This window comes from Emydura macquarii, unplaced genomic scaffold (genome assembly GCF_026122565.2).
Source record: "Emydura macquarii macquarii isolate MOO-44397 ecotype Brisbane River unplaced genomic scaffold, CSIRO-AGI_Emac_v2 contig_2948, whole genome shotgun sequence".
In the NCBI taxonomy this organism is placed as follows: Eukaryota; Metazoa; Chordata; order Testudines; family Chelidae; genus Emydura; species Emydura macquarii.
In genome coordinates, this window is record NW_027133085.1 from 4,604,663 (window position 1) to 4,627,934 (window position 23,272).

At 41.5% G+C, this 23,272-nt stretch overlaps 1 protein-coding gene across 2 annotated transcripts in view; it reads left to right on the forward strand.

Annotated features, from left to right (window-relative positions):
* The window catches only part of SLC9A3 (solute carrier family 9 member A3), an 80,138-nt gene that overhangs the window by 22,739 nt on the left and 34,127 nt on the right, over positions 1-23,272 (forward strand). For both annotated transcript variants that reach the window (XM_067569837.1, XM_067569836.1), the window contains exons 2-3: positions 10,905-11,207; positions 21,601-21,761. In XM_067569837.1, coding sequence (XP_067425938.1) covers positions 10,905-11,207; positions 21,601-21,761 — 464 coding nt within the window. The remainder of the gene's footprint in view (positions 1-10,904; positions 11,208-21,600; positions 21,762-23,272) is intronic.

The following is a 23,272-nucleotide window of genomic DNA, read 5'->3' on the forward strand; positions in this document are numbered from 1 at the left end:
AAATAGTGATCAAAAGTGTGTGGCAAAGAATAAAGCCCTGATAAACTGGATAAAACCAAACTCTAACCAGTTCATATAAATGAGTGCGAGTCTACTACAAAGGACTTTATATCTAGCTGCCATAAACCTAGTGAGTGCTAAGGTAGAGGTGCTCAAGATTTAGGACCAATAATATTATTATTATTTATTTGTCATTTATATTCTGGTAGTATCCAATGGCCAAAATCAAAATTAGACTCCCATTGTATTGGCTGCTGTACAAACACATAAGAAGGCACAATCTGCCCCAGAGAGACTTGAATCTAAACTTTTCATTTTTTTATTACTTTTAGCAAAAGTGTAACTTATCGATTGACAAAGGAGTTTAGTTGTTGCTTAAATACTATTGATTAAGATAAATCAGCAACACAATTTTTCTTCAAGGATATTGGCATACAGGAAGGTCAAATTAGTTCATCGAGGTGAGGAAGAAGCAGTAAAAGATTGCATTGCATTGAATGAAAAAGAATTTGAATTGAGTGGACCATACAGTAAAATCTTTATGGATTCAGATAATAGGAATACGTAAGATACCAGTGATAAGAATCCAAAGATACCAGCAGAGTTATTCTACTAGCTTCCTGATCAGGAAAATTTATATTGAGTGCATAATGCTGAGGAAGATTAAAGAGACGTTAAGCTACAGAAGAAAGGATTTTTAAATAATGAAGGAGCTAGTCTGGAAGGTCCTATAGTCAAAAGTGCAGAAATTAAAATCCTGGGATCCATAGGAATGTAAGACATGATGCTGGAGAAACTCCTAGTCACTGATTCCAGTCCCCTGTTCTCGCAGGCAACCCCATCATCCAATCCCATTCATAAAGTTCTCAAACATTATCTTAAAACTCTTTAGCTTGTTTGCCCTCACTACTGCTATTGGAAGTCTGTTCCAGAAACTCACTCCTCTGATCATTAGAAACCCTCTAATTTCCAGCCTAAAATTCATTCCTGGCCAGTTTATATCTATTTGTTCATCAGCCAACGCGGTTAGATTTAATAGCTGTTCCCCTCCCTTGTGTTTACACTCCTGGTATATTTATAGAAAGCAATTATATCTGCTCTAAGACCTGGTCTACACTACAAAATTAGGTTGACAAAAGCCGCCTTGCATTGATCCTAGTTGTCCATGTGTCTCCCTCTCCCTGTTACAGCAACACAGTAATAACCTCCCGCAGAGGCACTGAGCCATGGTCGATGTGCTAGTGCAGTGCTAGTGTTGATACTGAGTTACTTACATCAGTTCTAACAGTCCTCCAGCAGCTGTCCCACAATTCCTGACACTGACTGTTCTGGTCCCAGTTGTGAACTCCATGGCCGAGGGGTCACAGAGACTGGAAGTCCTCCCCTTCCCTTTAAAGCCCCACAAATTTTTATATGCCTTTTCCTGATTGTCCAGTTGGGTGAGCACACCTATCAGCTCTCCCTTGCTGTGTATAGCTGCCCAGCTGCCCATGCCAACTACACACTCCAGACGTGCTCCAGCTTGGAGTAGATAGGAGATACTGGATCTCGTGGCCCTGTGGGGAGAAAAGGTTTTGCAAACACAGTTTGGACCAGCCATAAAAACAAGGTCATCTATGAGCAGATTGCATGAAGGATGCAGGAGAAGGTGTGTGACAGGGACCAGAAGCAGGGTCACATGAAAGTGAAGGAACTGCCGCAGGCATATCAGATGGCCAGAGAGCCAACAGCTGATCCAGTGTTGAGCTGCAGATTTGCCACTTTTACAAAGAGCTCTATGTTATACATGGTGGAGACCCCACTACCAACTTGCAGATTACCCTGGATGATCCCAACCCACAGATCTCTGGAGTGAAAAGTGAAGATGAGGATGAGGTGGAGGAGGAAAAGAAGAAAGATGGGGGACATGCGACTGGGGGATCCAGCTATGCCATGAGCCAGGGCCTGGTTGAGACCCTCCATCACAATCCAGTCAGTCCCAGCAGTTGGGCACGGGTGAGCCTGATGCCAAGGAAGGACCCTCAGATAAGCGTGTAATTGTATTTCCCATTACAATGATGTACTGATGGGGCTCCCAACTTAGCAGGACACAGCTATCGAGTTTTCATTAATTTACTCATACTAGAAGGGGTAGCACTACAATAAAGAGAAGCATCCTTGCTACCTGCTTTTCATTCCCCTGTCAAGTTCGGCAGGGGTGTGTGGAGGGGTGTGGAGCAGTTTATTTATGGACACAGGGATGCCTCTTGAATCTGCCTGAGAGATCTCGAAGCTTCCATGGAGGTACTCTGCGGTCCTCTGCCGAAAATTTCTAGGGAGGGCAGCCTTATTTCTTACTCTGCAGTAGGACTAGAATTCATCTTAGAGACACAGGAAAAAATATCCTACATTGACAGCTCAGTGAAAATATCTGCTCAATGAACAGTGGCAGCAAACAGAAGAATTAGCATATAAAATAAACAGGATAAAAAATGCACTAAAAGGAATAATGACATTATATAAATCGGTGGTACAGCCTTAGCTGAAATACAGTATTCATTTCTGGTCATCGTCTCTCAAATATTGTTAAGGAACTGAGAGGTCCAGAGGCAACAAAAAATGATTAGAAGCATGGACAGATTATTGTATAAAAAGAGAAAGAAAAGATTGGAACAGGAGGAGAAGATTAAGATAGGACATGATAGAGCTTTATGGAATGGTACAGAGAGGATAAAACAGATGCTCCTAGTTGCATTATCATAATACATTAGAGAATTATTGACAAATCTGATTTAAAAAAAGACCAAATGAAATTTGTGGAAGACACTGCCACAAAACAGCACGGAGGCCAAGAGCTAAGCCGGCTTCAAAGAAGGATTTCTCATTTATATGACTAATAAGAACAGCCACAGACATATTAGATAAGATAATAAAAGAATATAAACCTCAATGCTTCAGGGCATAAGCCAACTACTAGCCGATGTTTAGGAAGAAGTTTACTGTGGGCAGGATATGTCTTTATGGAGTTTCTCTGCGCCTGCTATTGGACACTGTCACAGGCAAAGGGTCTGATTCTCCATTACCTTGCACTTTGTGGAGTAATTCACACCTGTGCAAAGTGAGTGTAAAGAATTATTCATCAGAATGGAAGCATTTTGCACTCACTTTGCAAAGCTGTGAATGATTACACAAGCTGCAAGGCAGTGGAGAATCAGGCCCAGGATGTCCAATTAGATGGACCAGTAGCCTTATCCAGTCTGGCCATTTCCGTGCAAAAATGAGGACATCAAAGCAGCACAGACAGAAACTGAACACAGCCAATGCCTCTCTAGCCTGACTGACGGATCAGCAGATACAACAAATAATTCAAGTGAGTCTCTGTCGGTTAGTAGGGGTGAATCTCAAAATGTTCATAAATTCTGTTTATGCCCATAAGAACTTTCTGAACTACTTAAAACTTGGGTCTGAAAAAAAGTGGGCTAAAAATCTTGCAACAATCAACTTTCTTGTACAATTACCAGCACTTTTGCTTTTGTCCAAGGGTGCATGTAAATAAATGTTTTGTAAATGTCAACAAAAGTTAATTTGAGGGTCATGGTTTTAGTTTTAAATCAGTTCTTACTTTACTTGAATAAGTTTGCTTCTCTGTACTGCTAACAGAATATTTTCCATTCTGCCTTTGGCAGGTGGCTGAAATTATTATTATTTATTAATAAATATTCATATAGTGCCCAAGTGCCCCCTGAGAATGGGGTCACATTCAACTGGGCACTGGACAGACATAGAAAAGAGATGACTTGAAGAATATGACATGCATCCTGAAGAGAGTGCAAGGGGGAAGAATTTCTTTCTGCACTTTTTTTAGAAGATGCTATAAAGGGAGTGAAATGGCAATATTTTGATTACAGTATCTGGTTTGGCAATGAGGAAACCTCTTTACAGTTATTTTTAGGAGAGAAGAAAAGGAGAAACAGAACATTGTGATTTTATACACAGAAAATATCTTACTTCTATCAGTAAAACCTTCCCACTTGTATATAACAGATATAAGATAACAGCTTATGCATAGTAGGAGATTTCGTACAAGACTTCCTGATCAATGCCTTACCAGGACAGTAAAAGATGCTATCTGAAGAAAAACTTAATCTCAGCATGTTTAGGGCTTGATTTTGCACCCAGTGAAATTAGTGGGAGTTTTGCCTCTGACTTCAGCCAGAAACAAGAGATATAATTATAGAACCAAGTCATCCGAACTTCTTGTTTAATGAATGAAAAGGATTCACAGTTCTGTTAGATAAAGAGGTTATATGTGGCTGAAAACCTGCTTTGGGAAGGTTGTCCTTAAAGAAATGTGTATTGGTAGATGAAGGAAGAATAATACTAATAATGATTGCAATGGGTAGGGACTGAGTATCAGCTCTTTTGCAGCGGTTTTGTCATTTAACCTAGTCCTCTGAGGTATAATTAAACCAAAGGAAAGCGTTAACATTTTCAGTTTTCATTTTGGTCAGTGAATGGGGCGAATCAAGAGATCTATCTGTTGAGTGATTCCCTGCAAAACCGTTGCCAACTATCTTAGAGAGCAGTGAGCAGCTTGTTAAATGTTAAGTTCCTTTGCCAGCATCCATCTGCATTATGCATTCTTAAAATGTGATAAAAAAATAACTAGTCAAAATATCCTGAAGAAAAACTTCCTTCTCAAAATATTTTACTTTCCTTTATGAGGTCAGAGAAACTGGACCCACCTAGAACTTATCACTGTTTGTTTGATTTTTGTCAACTAATTTAAATTTCACCGTCCCTTTCCTCAGATCCCAAAGGAGGTGTAGGGAAAGCAATAACTCTAAATTTACTTTGTGAGATGGTCTGTAGACTTTTCCTTCTAAAAGGCCCCTTCTTCTCTGATGCTCAACTTGTCTTGAAATACAGTTTAAACACTAGCCGGTCAAACCCTGTTTAAGCTGACTTAGCCTATGCTGGTTTAAAAGTGGATGTTTAACTAGTTCAGCAAATACCATTCCTAGTCAAGTGTAGATAGGGCCTAACTTATCAACACTAAAAGCCTAGGCAATCTGAGGAGTTCTGTGTGTATGGTCTACCATGCGAGGGACCTGGCTACAACATGGTAGCTCTTGAGCCCCTTCCCTGCACTCTTAAAACATGATTCAGTTTTGCACTGCTGGCAGAACTGAACCATATTTTAAGCATGCCCCTTAATTGAGCTATGCGTTTGTGTTTTTGTGCCCCAAACACAGTTGGGTGCCATGTTTAATCATGAAAAGGCACTATCATAGTGGAACTAGGGGCACGTTTACATGATGGGTGCGACAATGTCACAACTGGGTGGCTGTAGCACCGGAGTGTAGAATGTGCAGCGGTGAAAGGGGTTTTTCCATTGATGTAGTCTACCTTCCTGAGCAGCAGTAGCTAGATTGATGGAAGAATTCTTCAGTTGACCTAGCAGCGTCTACAGCAGGTGTTAGATCGGCAATCTGGGAGGTAAATTTTTCACACCCCTGAGCGCCGTATCTATGTCCTCCTCATTTTAAAGTGTAGATCAGCCATAGATTCCTCAATGGGGCAGAAGTTACAAGGTAGAGGAGGCCTAAAAATGATCAGTGCTTTGGGAGGGGAAGAAAGAGAAACAAATCTGACACATTTCTGCAATTGCTGAAAGACATAGGACAGGAATTGATAAAGCAATGAGGCACTGTAGCTCGCTAAAGCCAGGTTAAACATATATCAGTTTTCCACAAACTCGTATGTCAATACTACCATTTAAAGCTTTCAAAACAACATTTTCATTTTATGATATTCTGCAAGGGACTTTAAATCTAATCTCTTTTTCTAATTTCTTTCTAAGGTTAAGGAGATGCTATTCATTCTTCTTTAAAAATCACAAGAGTATACGTGCAAAGCAGTGTACAGGCTATTAGCTTTATTATGAATCTCAGGGCTAAAGATCCAGGCAACTTTTTGAATATTTGCTAACTAGTGTTTCCTATGTTTGTTTTTTTCACCAGAAACCTTTCCAATTTGTACCGTATACTGGAAACTAGGAGTTGTTTTCAGCAGTCTTTGTACAACAGTATGTGTTCAGAAGATTATAATTTGTGTGTTAATATTAAAATGTGAGGATACTATAAAAGTAACTTTTCATCAGTTTTGAGTGACTGAGGCCTGGTCTACTCTAAAAACTTTTGTCAGCATAGCTATCAGTTAAGAGTGTGAAAAAATCCCACCCCTAGCCCACTTAGCTATACTGTCAAAAGCCCTAGTATAGACAGTTATACCCGTAAAAGTCTTTTTGCTGAGATACCTCATTGTATTTGGGGAAATTGTATAAGCTATACCAGTATAGCTGTACTGGCAAACCTTTTCAAGTGTAGACAAGGCCTGAGTTACAGTGTCCATGAAAGTGGCAGAAGTTAACACTAAGCACAAGCTAACTGACAGCAATCTGTTGAGACATCGCAATGCTTGACTTTAACACACTTGTTGGCCTAGTGCTGAGTGGCTACACAGTTTGCTTTGTGTGTGAACTGAATTGTGTGGGAAGGGTTTCTGTGTACTGAAGACTTAGGTCTGGTCTATCCTAGATATAATTCAAGCCATGATTATTAACCGACAAAACCAAACCACAGTCTAACACACAACACTCCCCTGTGATGACATACTACCATGCAGCAATTTAATTAGGCTGTGCTTCACAGCCTCTCAAATTGGAATTGAGCATGGTTTGGGTAGAGGATGGGGAAAGGAGAGGAAAGTGAGAAGTGCCTCTGGCAGAAACCCCTCCTCATCTCAGAGCAGCACCAACCCATCACTTCTTCCTTTGACCCAAATCGCACAACACTCTGTTGCTGCAAAGGATTGTGGGACATGTGGATTTTAGGTCACTTTTTGGTTTAAGAATACAAAGTGATTGAGAACCTCCACAGCAGACCAGAGGTGAAATAATGGTGTTAACACAGTTCTTAGACAGAGAAAACAATGCTGGGAAGAATGGGGGGTTGGAATAGGCTGGCTGTTGTCATTTCTACCACCATGTTGTCCAACCCCCTTCTCTGAAAAGTCTTGGACTGGCAAAACGCTAGAGGCCATGTACTGAAATCACCAGTCTAATTCAGATTTATACCCAGGAGTGCAGAGGTGAAAAGAATAACCTACTCTGCTACCTAGTTGTCCCCAGCCACCTCTTTACAGAATAATCTATAGATGCATCATTAGAATACGCAGAAATAATTTCACTATTATTTTTTTACAAAGTTATTTGCCTGTGGGGAACTGCACCCCATCTTCCTTGGCATCTGCAGAACTGCTGTAATTCCATCCTGCCTGTAGCTTCAAATGCACTCTATTGTCCAGAATTGTTGGCTGGGAGTTCACCATTTAGGTGAACGAAAGGCAGGAACTGCAGCATACAAAAGCTAGTTGTCAGAGCATGTGGATCTCTAATTCAGTTTAAGAGCTAGAGTCTGATACCTTTACTCGTGGTGAACAGCTCCTGATTCAGTGAGTGTCCCCATTGACTTCAGTGGATTACCTCTGGAGTAAGATGCTACTCAGTGTACGTAAAGCTGTCAGACTGCCTTATGAAATGAATGTATTCTCATTAACTCAAGTTGCAATAAATTCAGATGCTTTGTTCAGGATAGAGAGCTATTAAAATAGTATGACATTTCTTGACTAAACTTTAGAGGGCGACGTAAGTCATGAAGACAACTCTGTTTTGCTAATCACCTGAAAAATGCAATAATGGTCCAGAAATGCGTAGCCTGAACTATGATGTTTTCATGACATGAAATTTGCACACTCAGCCAGAGGAAAAAGGCTGAGGCCTTATAGATGTGAGTATGAACTCAGACATTGCAGCTATGTTCCAATTGTAAGTCTAAAACCCTTTCGTGCCATTGGAATACTCATTGCATTTTCCTCTGGTGCATTGAAAAGTTCATAGAGGTCTTGACTCTGTCAGTCTTATTCATACTGAGTAGTATCTTCCTATGGAAGTAATCTATGGGGTTTCTTGTGATGTACTCTACGTGAATGTGGCTTGGTCTACACTTATCCCGGCGATTCGGTGGCAGTCGACGGAAGTTACGCAAACTACGCAGAAAACTTGCATACCTCCTGTCGACTGCTGTGCTTCTCTTCTGTGCGCTGTCTTCACTGCACTGCGCCGACAGGAACCACGTTCCCGTCGACGCAGCACTACACTGCTTGCGGGGGTGGATAAACAGCGTCAACTTCTGGATCAACTGAGCAGGTCTTCACTGACTGCTCAGTCGATCCAGATAAGTCGATCTGACGGCAGCAACTTTGTCAGTATAGACATAGCCTAAGTGTGGTACAATCTGGCCCCTTGATGGTTTATGATTAGATTTTCTCCTGGGCTGTTTGTCAGTGCAGGAAAATAAAAGGGAATAAGACACTTCTTTGCCTCTCCTTTACACCTTTGCTTTAGATATGCAGCCCTTGGTTCTGGGTGCACAATGACAAGTGAAGCTATGTGACCACTTACTTCCCACCCTCACAGACCAGGTGAATGGGAAAGGGTGAAGCCATGACCCCACCCCTTATTGTGCCAGGCAGCACAGAGGCAAGGGGAGGGGATAATAATTTACTGCTGGCATAGGCTAGTAGCTAATCCCTATTTCAAGAGCAGGGAGGGAAACGTGGCTCTGTGAGCCCAATGTGTCACCAGGGCACACCTTTAGAGAAGAGTCAGTGTTCATAACAAAACCAGCAGGCAATTGAAGACAAACATTTCCAGTTGTAAAGGAAAGTTTTAGCTGATATAAAATAGTCTGTTCATTAGGGGAAACTGTTCCTTGATTATAAATGTTAGAATTCTGTAGAATAATGAGTATTTAACATGAACTCAAGTGGCTACTTCACAATATCAGGTTTTCAGATTTCTTCAAAATTCTTTTTCCCAACTTTTAATTCGGGGCTTTTCTGGGTCATGTCTCTGTCTGAAAACATAGCAACAGGGAAAACTGACCCATGTAAATCTGGCTCAGCAAAAATTCATTTCCAGGGATAAAGACTGTAATCCTTTCTCCTTAACGTGATAAATTGGTTGATAATTTACTACTGGAGATACAAGGAATGGAGGGAATGACCACCAAAAAAGACTTTTGAAAAGCTGAACGCCATAGTTTGTAAACATAGAACAATGGTTTCCAGGGACTCAAAACAATCTGTGAGGCAGTGGAGCCTTCATAACAAAGAGAAGATGGTAACTTGGAGGTGATTGTAGGACACAGGTTTTCTTTATTGGATTACTCAGATTGTGAAGGGTACTGTTCAATTAACGGCTCAGATGCTCCTCAAAACTGGCTATGTTTAAGAATATTTACTGAACACAGTTTGCCTTCTTCACCCAGTGTTGTCACCTGAATCCAGCTATAACCTGTGTTGGGCTCATCCACACAGGCAGGATAAAAAGGTTACAACTTGATCTATTTCACAGGTCTTGTCTACCCTGGAAACTTTAGGGACCTCTACAATTGTTACACCCATGCTGGTGCATCTACATGGGTTACTGCCATGGTGGGAGCATTGGTATAGGCTGGCTGCTGTCATTATTATAATCATGTCGCCAATCATGGTATACCTCTGCATGGTGATGGGGGAAGATTTTTCGATACATCTTAAAACATGGAGTCCTGCCTGTTTGTTGGCTGGACTAATTTTCAGCAAACTTGGGCCCAGTTTTGTGCTAGTTGAGCAGAGTTATAGATTAATATTAAAACCAGAGAAACTCAGTGGCTTTGATTGAGTTTCAGATTAAAGTGAAATTCAGGCTTTCGGTGTAAAACTAGGATCAAAAGTAGTCAAGGCTTTGAATCAGGGGTGCAAATCCACACTTAAGCCAAACTGAAGAAAAGGTTCACACAAACTCCTGCAAAATTAAATTCCTGAGATTCCCTTAACAGTACCTCATTGCCAAACATCTCTAGTGCCTTCCATTTATCTTTCTCCATCCTACCTTAGAGATCTGGTCTCATTCTCCTCTCCTTTCAGTTCATTTCTTATCTAACATCTCTCTCTTCTCTATCTTTCTCCACAATCTCACTACTGTTTGTGCTCCTGCCCTCTGTAACAGCCTCCTTGTATCTCTCCACCTAGCACCTCTTCTTCCCTTTCAAACCTTGTCTTAAAATGTAACACTTCTCTCTCCTTCTGGTTAATGGTCTTATTGTTGGCTATTTTAATAATCAGACAATGTCTTTACACAGTTTTGTAAATAATTCATACCATATATGGTCCGTTTGCTGGAATTACTGAACTTGGCATAGCATTTGGGGACACGGAGAGTAGCAAACTGGCAGGGAACCCTCCCCCCAGCACACACTTGTGTCCCTAACCCTCGAACCAGATGGAGGTAAGGGAGAGAATGTGCAGGGTAAGCAGGAAGCACTTCATAGAAGCACCAGTTCTCAAGGGGAAAGGGGATATGTATCATCTCTATATTTATAAAAGTCATAGATCACGATTGCTCTATTTACCTTCTAAGTGAACAAAATCAAGTTAATTTAAAATACTTACGTTAAAAAAAGTATTTTAAATTAACTTGATTTTGTTCACTTAGAATTTAGAACATGAATGTAACATTCACTTATGTAACATTCACTTAAATTTAGAACATGAATGTAAGCTACAGGAGGCAGAGGCCACTCGTTTTATGCATACTCGTTTGTTACATACCTAGCACACTTTTGGGTCCAATATATGGAATGTTGTTGGTTTTGATACTTTTGGGACAAACCCTGGTATTTATGTTCAGTCTTTACTCAGCACTTACAAAACTCCCATTGATTAGAACCAGCCCTACTAACAACAGCTATAATATCAATCAAATTATGTTTGCATTTTGATTCGTTCATGTTTTTTCTTTCTTTTTTTTTTTTTTGCAGTTTTCCACTTGTCCCACAAAGTCACCCATGTGGTTCCAGAGAGTGCTCTGCTGATTGTCCTTGGCCTCTTCCTGGGTGGTATCGTATGGGCGGCAGACCACATTGCCTCCTTCACCCTTACACCCAATGTATTTTTCTTCTATCTGCTGCCACCCATTGTCTTAGATGCCGGATATTTCATGCCAAACAAATTGTTTTTTGGAAACCTTGGTACCATCCTTCTGTATGCTGTAATTGGGACTGTATGGAACGCCGCCACAACAGGCTTGTCTCTCTATGGTGTCTACCTGAGTGGAATAATGGGTAAGCCTGATTCTCAAAAGAGTAATTAAAATAGGTACTGGCTGGTACATTAATGGTGCATTACGGATAACAATTCTTTCCCACAGAAAAACACAAAGTATTAACTAGAGCTGACTGGAACATTTTCAGGTAAGTGAAACTTCAGAGTGGACAGAGCAAGGACTTGAACCGGTATCTCCAACATCACTGGAAACACAGACACGCAACTTACCGACACACCTCCTGGAGTTGAAATGCTCAGGTTTCAATCTTAAAACACAGATTTTGACCCCAATCTCGAAAGTTGTCACGAAACAGAATTGTCCTCCTCTTGTCAGCTCTAGTATTAACTAAGTGTATTGATATAAAAGGATATGTCATCATTTCAACATTTAAAGCCAGAAGCCACCCTGATAGGGTGAGATTGAAGACCTGTAGTACCAAGTGGCATTTGCAAGGGGCGTTCTGCCTCTGTAGTCCTAATGAATGTGTAATGTCTCTGGGGTGATATGAAATGCATACATAGAAGCAGCTGGTACACCTTTTGTGGGAGGTGTAGTAGCATCAGGTCCAAAACACTAGCATCTTAACACCAGCAAATCAGACCGCAAGGGGGAATGCTGTGGCTGCACTGCTGTTCAGAGATGTCCACTCCAGGGTGTGTTGCGCAGCTATTTGTACTAAGGGTATGTCTACCCTGTGGAGTGAAGTCGATTTAATTTCAGTCGACTCTCACCTGCCGAATTTACGAAGTCGGAGGCAAGTGATCACACCTTGCGCCTTGCACCGGAGGTTTGCGTCTCCACCAGCCACGCTTGCATTGATAATCAAAGCAATGCACCGTAGGTAGCTATCACTCAGTGCAACTACTCGCAGTGCCTTTTGGGAAGGTTGTCATCCTCCCATGATGCAACGTGCTCCTTCCCCTCTTGTCAAAACAAACAGACGAAGTTTTTTCGCGTCATTTTTCCAAACCCATCTCTGCCGTGCGCACGCCATTGCTGGAGAGGCATGGAGCCCACTCTGCTGTGCACTATCACTGTGAGCATCACAAACACCTCCTGACTTATCCTGCAGTATTTTCAGGGGTGAGACAGGAGCCACAGCACTGAAAATTGCTATGATACAGAAGCTGCCTTGCTACAAGCCATAGAGCGAAACAATTCCCATTTTCTGCATGCTGTCATGCAGTATCCTCAGTCAGTGGAGCACGGCTTCTGCTCCTGTGAAACAAGCAATGACTAGTGGGATTGCATCGTTATGAAGGTGTGAGATGATGAGCAGTGGTTGCAGACCTTTCGTATGCGAAAGGCCACTTTCATTGAACTTTGTAGAGAGCTGTCCCCCGCCCTGAAGCGCATGAATACTCGCTTGAGACCTGCTGTGACAGTGGAGAAACGAATGGCAATTGCTTTAGGAAAGCTGGCAACCCCAGACTGCTACCGGTCACTTGGGAATCAATTCAGAATCGGTAAATCCACCGTGGGAGCTGCTGTAATGCAAGTGTGCAGGGCCATCAATAGGCTTCTGCTAAGAAGGGTAGTGACTTTGGGAAATGTGCAGGACATAGTGGACGGGTTTGCCACGGTGGGGTTCCCAAACTGTGGTGGGGTGAATGATGCGACGCATATCCCTATCTTAGCACTGGATCACCTTGCCACAGAGTACATAAACCAAAAAGGATACTTCTCAATGGTGTTGCAGGGGACATTTCACCAACACCAATGTGGGGTGGTCTGGAAAGGTGCATGACACACACATCTTTAGGAACTCAGGTCTGTTAAAAAAGATGCAGGTGGGCACTTTCTTCCCTGACCAAAAAATAAACATTGGCGATGTTGAAATACCAATAGTGATCCTGGGGGATCCTGCCTATCCTTTGCTCCCCTGGCTAATGAACCCGTTTACCGGGCACCTGGACAGCAAGAAGGAGCGTTTCAATAATAGGCTCAGCAAGTGCAGAATGGTGGTGGAATGTGCATTTGGCCGCTTAAAGGCAAGATGGCACAGTTTGCTCACTAGATTAGACCTCAGTGAATGCAACATCCCCACTGTTATCTCTGCCTGCTGTGTGCTCCATAATGTGTGTGAAAAAAGGGGGAAAAGTTCCCGCAGGGTTGGGTCATGGAGGCTGATAGGCTGGCCACAAATTTTGAGCAGCCAAACACCAGTGCTATGCTGAGACCAAACCACAGAGCGCTGCGCCTCAGGGAAACATGGAAAACCCCTTTTTGCAATGAATCGCAGTAATGTACGTCTCTGTTCGTGCTGTACCTTCCCTTCCCATCCTCCACCCTTGCACCATCATTCCCCTCCCCTTCTTTCCCTGCCAACAATTTCTGAGCTCTCAATGAATAAAGAGTCATGTTTTTTAAAGCAGAAAAGTTTTATTGGTGATCTGTTACAGTGGGAGGTAAGGATGATTATTTAACATTCTCATAAGGCTGCTTAGGCATCCAGAGCAAAGTATGACCATGCAAACAGCAAAGCACGCACATTCCCAGTTCCTAGAGGGGCCGGCGCCTCTTTCTGCTCCCCTCCATCGGTGTGGAGTGGAGTAAGTACTGCACCTTGCTCAACCTCCTTCTAGAGCACTTGGGGATGGGGGCTGGGAAACAGCTTGTTAGTTGAGTGTTTTGCAGGGACTGCAGAGGGAGTCTGTCCTGCTGCTGCTGCTCTTCCTGGAGCTCTATCAGATGCCTCAGCATATCTGACTGATCCTTCATAATACGCAATATCTCCTGTTGCATTGCACGCTCCTGCTCCTGGGCTGATTTTCTTTTTTCCATGTCCATGTTCAGTTTTTCTGACACGGACATCCTCCAGGCTCTGAGCTCTGTGTCAGCAGCCACGGAGGCGTTTATTAGTTCATTGAACATGTCATCCCAAATTGTTTTTTTTCACCTTCTAATCTGGGAAAGGCGCTCTGCAGGAGTAGAAGCAGGGGTAAAGGCCGAGGTGTAACTGTAAGGAAAGCAAAGCACAAAGTTTCCATTGTTAGCTGGGCCAATGAACGAAAAGAAATGTTACAATGAAAAAGAACTCCTCTTCATATTCACAAGGCAAAGCCAGACCCGCATAGCAATCTGTACAGGTCGGAGTGGCGTTCCAGCCATGTTAAGTAAGGGGCTCTTGCATCCATTATAGGGAAGTCTCCATAGCACTAAACTCCCCAATCCACACTTAACCAAGGAGCAGGATCATTGGGCTCCCCTTTACCATCCCAAAGACCGGTTTGGGAAGAGGTGGTCCAAAGGGATTGGAGGAGGGTGTGGGTGAAGTGTCGCTGGAGAAAAAATAGGGGCGCCCGTTCATGGATGCCTAACGCCCATGCCAACAATGTCTTGGCTAAGAATTGTCTGTGTTGGGGCCCATCCATGGCAGGGGAATAACACGCAGTGACTATATTGTTCGGGTACTGTAAACTTGCGCCGTCTTCCCTAGGTGACGATGTGTGATGATGCCTCCTCATTTAATAGCAGAATGGCAGGGAAAACTGTCCTATTGTGGCGGAAGAAATAATGCTGCCCTCCCCAGAAACGTTCTGCAAAGGATTGCAGAGTACCTACATGAACGTTTCATAGAGATATCGACAGAGGATTCTCAAAGCATCCCTGTGCACATAAATAGTCTGTTCTGGGGGTAATCCTCTGTTTAAGCAGATCAACACCCAAGAAGCTCATCCCCACAAAAACACACACTCCTTTTTTCCAAGAAATAACAAGGTGGACTGGGGCTATAACCACAGAAATGCGATTTGCTATACACTCTCACCAGATGTGCCTTCCCCAGCATCAGTCATGCTGTCCTTTGTCTGGTTGGGCTGCTCTGGGGTAACAAACAGGTCCTGGCTCTCAGGGAGAATGGATACCCTGCTTGCCTGTTCCCATTCTCCTCCTCCTCCTCCTCCTTGTCCACAGAGTATTCTTCATTCATCCTGGACTGGGATTCTGCGAAGGTGTCTATGCTGCATAGTGGTACACTGGTGGGGTCACTGCCGAGAATCACATGCAGGTCCTCATAAAAGCAGCAAGTCTTTGGTGATGAGCCAGAATGACTGTTCGCCTCCCTAGTTTTCTGATGTACCTACTTCAGCTCTTTGATTTTAACGCGGCACTGCTGCGCATCTCTATTGTGGCCCTTCTCCACCATACCACGCGATATCTTCTCGTAAATATCCAAATTTCTTTTGCTGGCTCAGACCTGAGCCAGAACAGACTCTTCACCCCACAGGCTGATGAGATCCAAGACCTCAGGTCAACTCCATGCTGGAGCGCATTTGGGGTGTGCAGTCACCATGAACAGTTTAGCTACAAAGCTCTCTCCACGCTGACCAAACCGGAAATGGGAATTCAAACTTTCCCAGGGTCTTCAGGGGAGGGGCTGTTTCCTGTCCATGTGTCTGCAGTGCAGCAGAGTGCGAATGTCCAGAGCGGTCACAACGGAGCATTATGGGATACCTCCCAGAGGACAATGACATCAATCTACATTGCGCTCTGCCTACGCTGACGCTAATTCAACCCACACAGTTCGACTTCAGCACTATGCCATTTGTGGAGGTGGTTTTATTAAGTTGAATTTTACCACGATTTAGGTCAGCGGAACTGACATGCCAGTGGAGACACATACTTTATGTGATCGACATAAACCTTATTCCATCGACCTACATTGTCAGTGTAGACCAGGCCTCAGCCTTCCTAGTACCTACTACTCATGGAGCTTAAACACCATGATTCTGGTTGCTTTCTGCTCAGGTGCAAAAGGGCTGTTGTGCAGAGGTTTCCTTATGCACCCACATGGAAGAAAACAGAGGCAATCTGGCCCAATATTTTTATTCCACTAAGTAACTATTAAAATGAACTCTGATTCAACAGAAGAAAAAATCTGCCACGAAGGAGCATGATTAAATGTAAAGGGTCAGACCTTCAGAAATAGCCTCTAAGGTTGCTCCCACCACTATTACAGGTGAAATTACAACAGAGTGTGGGGTTCATATTTTTAAAGTAGTGCTTGTGATTTAGCTACTTATTTTCCATTAAACTTAATGGAAAACGTGGCTTAATTCCTTGCATTGCTTTGAAAATCCCACCTAGCGGTCTAACAGAGTAGGGCCACAAATTAAGTAGCTAGATGTTTAATTTTTTTTTAGTTTATAAACACAATTGATTGAATCAACAATTTTGCACCTGCAAAATTTGAGGTTTTGGGGGTTTTTTTAATTTGGCCCAGATATATTTGATTTAAAAATGGTAAAGCAAATTATGAAATCCGTGTCTCTTTCAAGGCTTTCAAAGTTGGTCAGGATCTGTTTTATCTAATTTCTCTGTATTTTCTTTAATCTAATGTATTCACTGGTGCTTGGCACTATGGTATCTGAGTGCCAAAAATGATAGTTTTCTGCAGCAAGAAAGTCCTTTAAGAACTGGTTCATAGTTTTGATTCTTTGTTTGGAAGAATGTACTTTTGCTGTGCTAAGCATATGTCAAGACAGCATTTAGATTAGAGCTCACCTCCGTGGCCTAACTTTGTAAAGCAGAGATAAGCAGAGGGCAAATGAACACAAGAAAGCTTCCATTGTCTGAACTACAAGAAAGAAAAATGCAAAAGCAGTTCCACAGGACGCCTGTATGGTGATCTGGCAACCTCTGAGAAAAAGATGTTCCTTGAAAAGGAGAGCTGGAAAGAAGGAATTTGTTGCCTTTAAGGATTTGGTTCCATGTATTTATCCAAAACTTGGATTAGCATTCTGACAGGTTTACACTGGCTTCTGAGGTTACAGTAAAGGTTTACACTGGCTTCTGAGGTTACAGTAAAGCTAGACAGCCATGTTGCTAGGTTTGTAAGCCTGATGACCATTTCTCACTTGCCTAGCATTGTTCTGGGTATTTGTGCTAAGGTTTATTGTCGCTGCTTACAAAAGGCATTATAGTGAAGTTAAATGGAGGAGATTGCCTTACCTTGTTTTGTAGTAGACCTGTGCACCTATGTAAACAAAATTGGTTTATTTTTGTACTAGAAGATAGCTGTGAGAGTGGCTATAACTTACTGGCTACGTGTGAGATACCTTACACCTGTACTGGATCAAATGTGACTTGATCCAGTCCTGCCAGTATTTGTGATAGGATTACCCTTTAGTGGCTGCAGGCCTACAAAGAGGATATATACCAAGCAGTGTTGTCAGACATCTGGCCCATGGCCCACTTAATGTATTTATCTGTCTTATATGTCATATGTTCAGATGCTAAAGAAATGTAGCTTATTTTTCTCTTTTTCAAGAACAGAAAATTTCTAAACCCTCATGATTGTTCATGATTCCAACATGAACAGAACATCACACAGGCAGTGTTGTCTTCCCTAGTTTATAGATGGCCTGAAAAAATGACTCGAGTTGTGAACTACCTTGTTGCCCCCCATTAACCTCAATGAGGTGTTATTATCTATAATGATGATACTTTAATGTCATAATTAATTGTTTAATTGCCATTCATTCTAGCAGCTGGGATGGTGAAGGGGTTGGGATGAAATTCACATCAAGATGGGAATGGGGAGCTGCTGCAGGGAAGGAAATGCAGAGGGAAGAACAGAAGAGACACACAAAGGGCAGAAATGGTTGTAATCTTAATTACCAGAATACTTTCCCAATGAGTGATGCTGAATGGGACAATAAGATGATGACTACATAAAAAACACTATTGATAACTAGAACTAGTAATTTTTTTACAAATCATTAAACATTTTGAAATTTCAAAATTGTTTTCATTTTGCAGGGCTTGTAACAGACCAGTTAAAGAAAAAGTGCTGACATTTTATTCAAAATTTGTTTTGAAAATGTTATCAAAATGACTTGGTTAATGAAAAAAATGGATAAATAATCTGCAAATGCAATTAAAAATGTGGAAAATTTTGTTAAAAAGGAAACATTTAAGACAAAAGGTAGTTTTAAATAAAAGGCCATTTTCGGCACCCCTTCCCTTCCTCCGCCAAAATGTGTTCAAAAATTTCAACTAGCTGTAATAACTAAAAGTTTAGTTACAAGGTAAAGATCATATTTTTCTCCTTGATCTATGTGCAAATCTCTCATTGACAGTGATGGGAATTCCACTGGGGACTGAGGGGACTGTTGTATAGTCAGAAATGTGTTCCACAGCTCTTAGATCATAGTTAAAAATGGGACTCAGTTCTTTCCATTGAATAGGTTTGACACTCCTACTACCTGCAACAGTATATGCATCACAGTCATCTATAAACAGATGGGGCTGACTGCTTAAAACATTTAAAATGAGACTGCCCAAAGCACTAGATAATACACTGTATGCACCATGTTTAACTGACAGCATGATGTATTATGATCTGTTAGATCCTTTTTCAGTTCTAATGTCAGTTATGGAAAAGGCCAGAGACGCTTATCCCTGATTCAAACTATGTCACTCACAAACAGAGATAAGTAGGGCTTGAAAAACTTACATGATACCAGCTAACCAGAGGATTAAACCTAATAGCCATACATGTTGATACATAAGAAGGTAGAGAGGTCTGGGTATGGTACCTACTGAGAAACCCAGCTCTCCCACTCTGGCTGCTGAGGAAGGAAGGATACTGGGATTCTTACCAGTTCTTGGAGCCGGTTTGGGGATTTTACCTTTCATGTCAGCCTCTGGAGTGTAGGTACCTGGGGGGTATTTTGGGGGTTTCTTTCGTTTGTTTTAACTTCAAATTTTATTATTCAAGTGAACAAAGAGGAAAGTTTAATATCACTGAATGTGTATCCATTGAAAACATAGTTGTGATAAAAGCAGTAACCGAAAACAGATTATGTATCATTTCCAACTTCGTTGACAGATAGAACTAATAATTTATCCATTCTCCAATATGAGAGCAGTTTACCTAAGCTGGATTACATGGATTTCAATGGAAATGAGTGGAAATACCTGTTAAATATTCAGTCCTTGGTTAGAACATATACAATTTGCAGAAGAAAAGTATAGAGCAAAGGACAGAAGATCAAAATAATAATAATGAAAAGGCAATGCTACTTTAAAAGTACATTTGGAAGAAACTTAACTTAAATGTTGAACTAGTGCTACTGCAGTTCTTCCACACTCACAAGGGAAAAAAGGAAAACCAACCCCAAGTCATGCTGATTGTTTCCACCAGTCATAAAACTAGCACTCCCACCATTGCTACTACCAGGGGAGCTTTTTGGACAATGAAATCCAACTTAATGAATTCCAGTTATGAGGTTTAGCACTATAGACAAAGATTAGTTTCCAGGTGACTTCCAGAGTGAAAATTGTTCTATAATTCTATAGTGACAATGTATTGGATTAGAGGTTTGGTAACCCAAATAAAATTTAGCAATCCCACCTCTCTTGACACTATTTTGTAATAGTTATAGATGCATCCTAACCTTCCCATCAGTATTTGCTCACTAGCTTTTGCAAGTTCTTAAAGAATGTAGCAGCGATCATAATTGGTAACATATGAAAAAGATAAGAGATCTAGGTGAGGCAATTTATCTTATAGTGTCATGATATCCATAGTTATTGCCATTGAGTTATCTCTTCCTTAAACACAGCAAGGAGGGTAAAAATATTATGGAATCGTTATTTGGAGTCAAGTGCAGGGCCAGCTTCAGAATTTTTTGCCAGACCTGAAAATAGTTTGCCACGGGTGCCACATGCTACCCAACCACTCCAAAAACCCAAACAGACTCTGTGCCCCCCATGCTCACCGCACTCTGTTTAAATGTGAATGAAGAAGGCTGTCTCTGTTTTTATAAATAAATAGAGTAACTATGTGCTCCTGAAAACCCAGAATGTCTCTGTTCCCATAATCCCTGTCAGTTTTACAGAAAATTATATTATCCTGCTTGTGGGTGAAGGGACAGAGAGATGGTCTCTATTCCTCTCCATCTTATTGGCTGCAATCAAATAGGGGGTGGGAGGTGTCTGGTATGTTACACAGCCTCCAATATTGGGCCCATGCATTTTGTAACAAACAGATTTGAAGCTGCGTTCCTCTTTCACTTAGCTGCCAATCCTTAAATACTCTGGACTTACTCTGGAGTTACCTCCACTCAGACTCATCTGAGAAGAGACCCTGTAAGTCTAGGTGAAAAGTGCCCACACTGCCACACTACAAACAATGCCACCCCAAGGCTACAGCTCCTCAATGTTCACTGCCAAACTGTCACTCTCAAACCAATACGTCAGTTCTGTCCTCCTCACCCCAAAGAAAATAACTTCTGAGGCACATGTACACCAATTAATAAGTTATGGACCTCTGCATCGTCTCTTCCGATGAATGGCTTCTGGGCTCTGTCCTGCTTCCTCCTCCCTTCATGAATTTTGAAGTTAATAAATACAGTTAATAAATACTGGGTCCCCCCAGACTCCTATTAATTCAGTTGCCTTCCTCCACCCATTAATGATTTCTGAGCCCCATATAAGTGAATAGGATTCCATACCCATTCGTTCAGCTTCTCTGGAGCTGCAGGGTTCTGGGATGTGCCAGGAGACCCTCGGCAGGAATGTCAGCTTCTCTGCTCCTCTCCCTTCCTCTTAAAGGAAAAGTGCTTGTGCCACACTTTTTTCCTGCTCCTCTCCCACCATTTGCAAAGAGCAGTTGACTCTGCCACTCCACACACTGCCTCTTCCTCCCCTCCTGAAAAAGAAGGGGCTCCTCTGCTTTCTGCCCACCCCCTTATCTCCTATTGAAGGACCAGGGCTGCTTTGCTCCTTCTGTCCTTTCTGCTCTGCAGAGAAGAAACCAATTGCTTGTCAGTCCACTTGCCTCGGCAAATTTCTGGTCTCTCTAGGCAAGCAGGCAAGTTGGCTTTTTAAACACTGTGAGTCATCAAACACAACAGAGCGGGGACTTGACTCACTGCACCTATGAGGTGTTAGTGATGTCATCGATAAAACTCTGACCTCACAGCTTGGCAAGAAAGTGAAGGAGGAAATTATTTTAAATATTTTATTTTAAAATACATTTATTTGTAATTTCTAGGTGCCTCCTATATTCTGTTGTTCTTCCAGCTTGAGATGCTTGCATTACTATTCCTTACACTCAGAGGCTATCTGCTTCATTTCCTAGATGAGAACAAAAACACTGAAATAAATGTTGAGTTAGTCTGATACCATAATCAATTTTCTTGTGGGTGCCCAACCAGGGGCTTTTGTTTCAGTGGGAGATTTGTCTGAATAAGGAGTCCAGAAACGTGTTTTTAGAATAAATTCTGCACCTAATTAAATAGGTGCACCTCCTTTGAGCTGATTCTATGTAAGCGAGAGCAGAATTTGGCCTGTAGTGTAAAGAGTATGCTATTAATTTGGAGCAGGCTGCTGCAGGGCCATAAGGAGATTCATCTTGCTGATGGTTTTACATCTGTACATTTTTTGCTTTGTTTTCATAGGCCAACTAAACATTGGGTTGCTGGACTTTCTTCTGTTTGGCAGTCTGATAGCTGCGGTGGACCCTGTGGCTGTCCTGGCTGTGTTTGAAGAAGTTCATGTCAATGAAGTTCTGTTTATCATCGTTTTTGGAGAATCTCTGCTGAATGATGCTGTAACTGTGGTAAGAGGATTTCATATCCAAGAGTCACTCCAATTCTGGAAGGTTTATTCTGAACTAGTACATTGACTATGGAATAAAATAGTGTATCGTCTGTGGCTATCTGCTCATGAATCAGCTACCACATGCAAGTTCTACTAGCAATAGCTTGTCTCCCTTGTTTGTAGACATTTTGTTGCAAGTATTAATTATCTGAATGTGAAGAGGGTACATAGGTCAGTAATATATAGGATACATAGGTCAGTAATATAGTAAAATTATTTCCAGAGGTTTTGGGATATCCTCTGAAAGTTCTGTGAACTATTTGTATTCATTTTGTCCAATTTTGCACATGCTTTTAATCTAAGTACACCTTTCAGATACCTTCCCATTTCTTTGTTTATGTCATCTTGGCCTTTCCAACTTTCATCACTGTTTATCAAATTGCTTCCACTGTCATTACTGAAAATGTTGCTTCTCAGTGACATTAATTTATCACAGATGACAAAAGTTGCAGTGTTACCAACTCTTCTGAATTTATTGCAAGTCTTGCAATGTGGGGTGTTTTTCATAAAGCCCCAGCTCTGGGAATCCTGAGAATCTTTCCCAACATGAGAATCTCAACTTTCATTTTTTAAAAATGTTCTAGACCTGATGGTTTCAATGGAAAGCTTTAAAATGTGACCCCAGTGTATCCTAAAGGCTCAGAAACCAAAAAGCAAATAAAAGGAACCTAAAATGCATTATTTTAAAAATCTCATCATTTTTTAGTACACGGGAGGTTGACAATATATCTCCAAGGACTCCAAGGACCTACACTGTAGAGTAATAAGAGACTTATAATACAATCTAGCTAATTCAAGTTATTTCTGTAACATCTCATCACTAGCCCTGTTCTGTAGTAATGAAAGTGTTATTATAATTTCCCAAATACTATCCTCAATTTACAGAGCATAGTGTTAAATTTTTGCTGGGAGACCCATTTGGTGCTTACCAAAGTAAAATTATCTTCTTTGCTCCAGCCTACATTTTAATTAAATAAATAATATATCAAAGAGCTGATTTGATGATCAAACGATTTTGCTTTTAATTTCTTGGTGCTATATTTTGCCTATCTGTTCCCTTTTGAATGCACAAACCCTAAAATATTTATTTTTAACCCACTAAAATCCCAAGTCTGAATCACCCTCTTTGCTAAAATGATAATTATAACCCATTAAACTGCAGAATTTATCATGATTCTCACTTTTCTTCATCTTTCTTTACTATCCATGCCTTCTGCAACGAATTTCCAACAAGCACTTAGATGCTACAACGATAGGCTCTATGAGAGACTCTTGGATGCACAGGCAGACAAAACAGCCAGTCTAGCAGATTGATATATTCTACAGATTTCATTTTTATCATATTTTGGCCTCTTGCTAGTTGATTACATATTCTCCAAACAGTTTGCAGTTTCAAAATAAATATACCTCAGTCTTAACAGAATTTCAGGATTCCTAATCCCAGACCCATACATGTGATGATTTTCATTG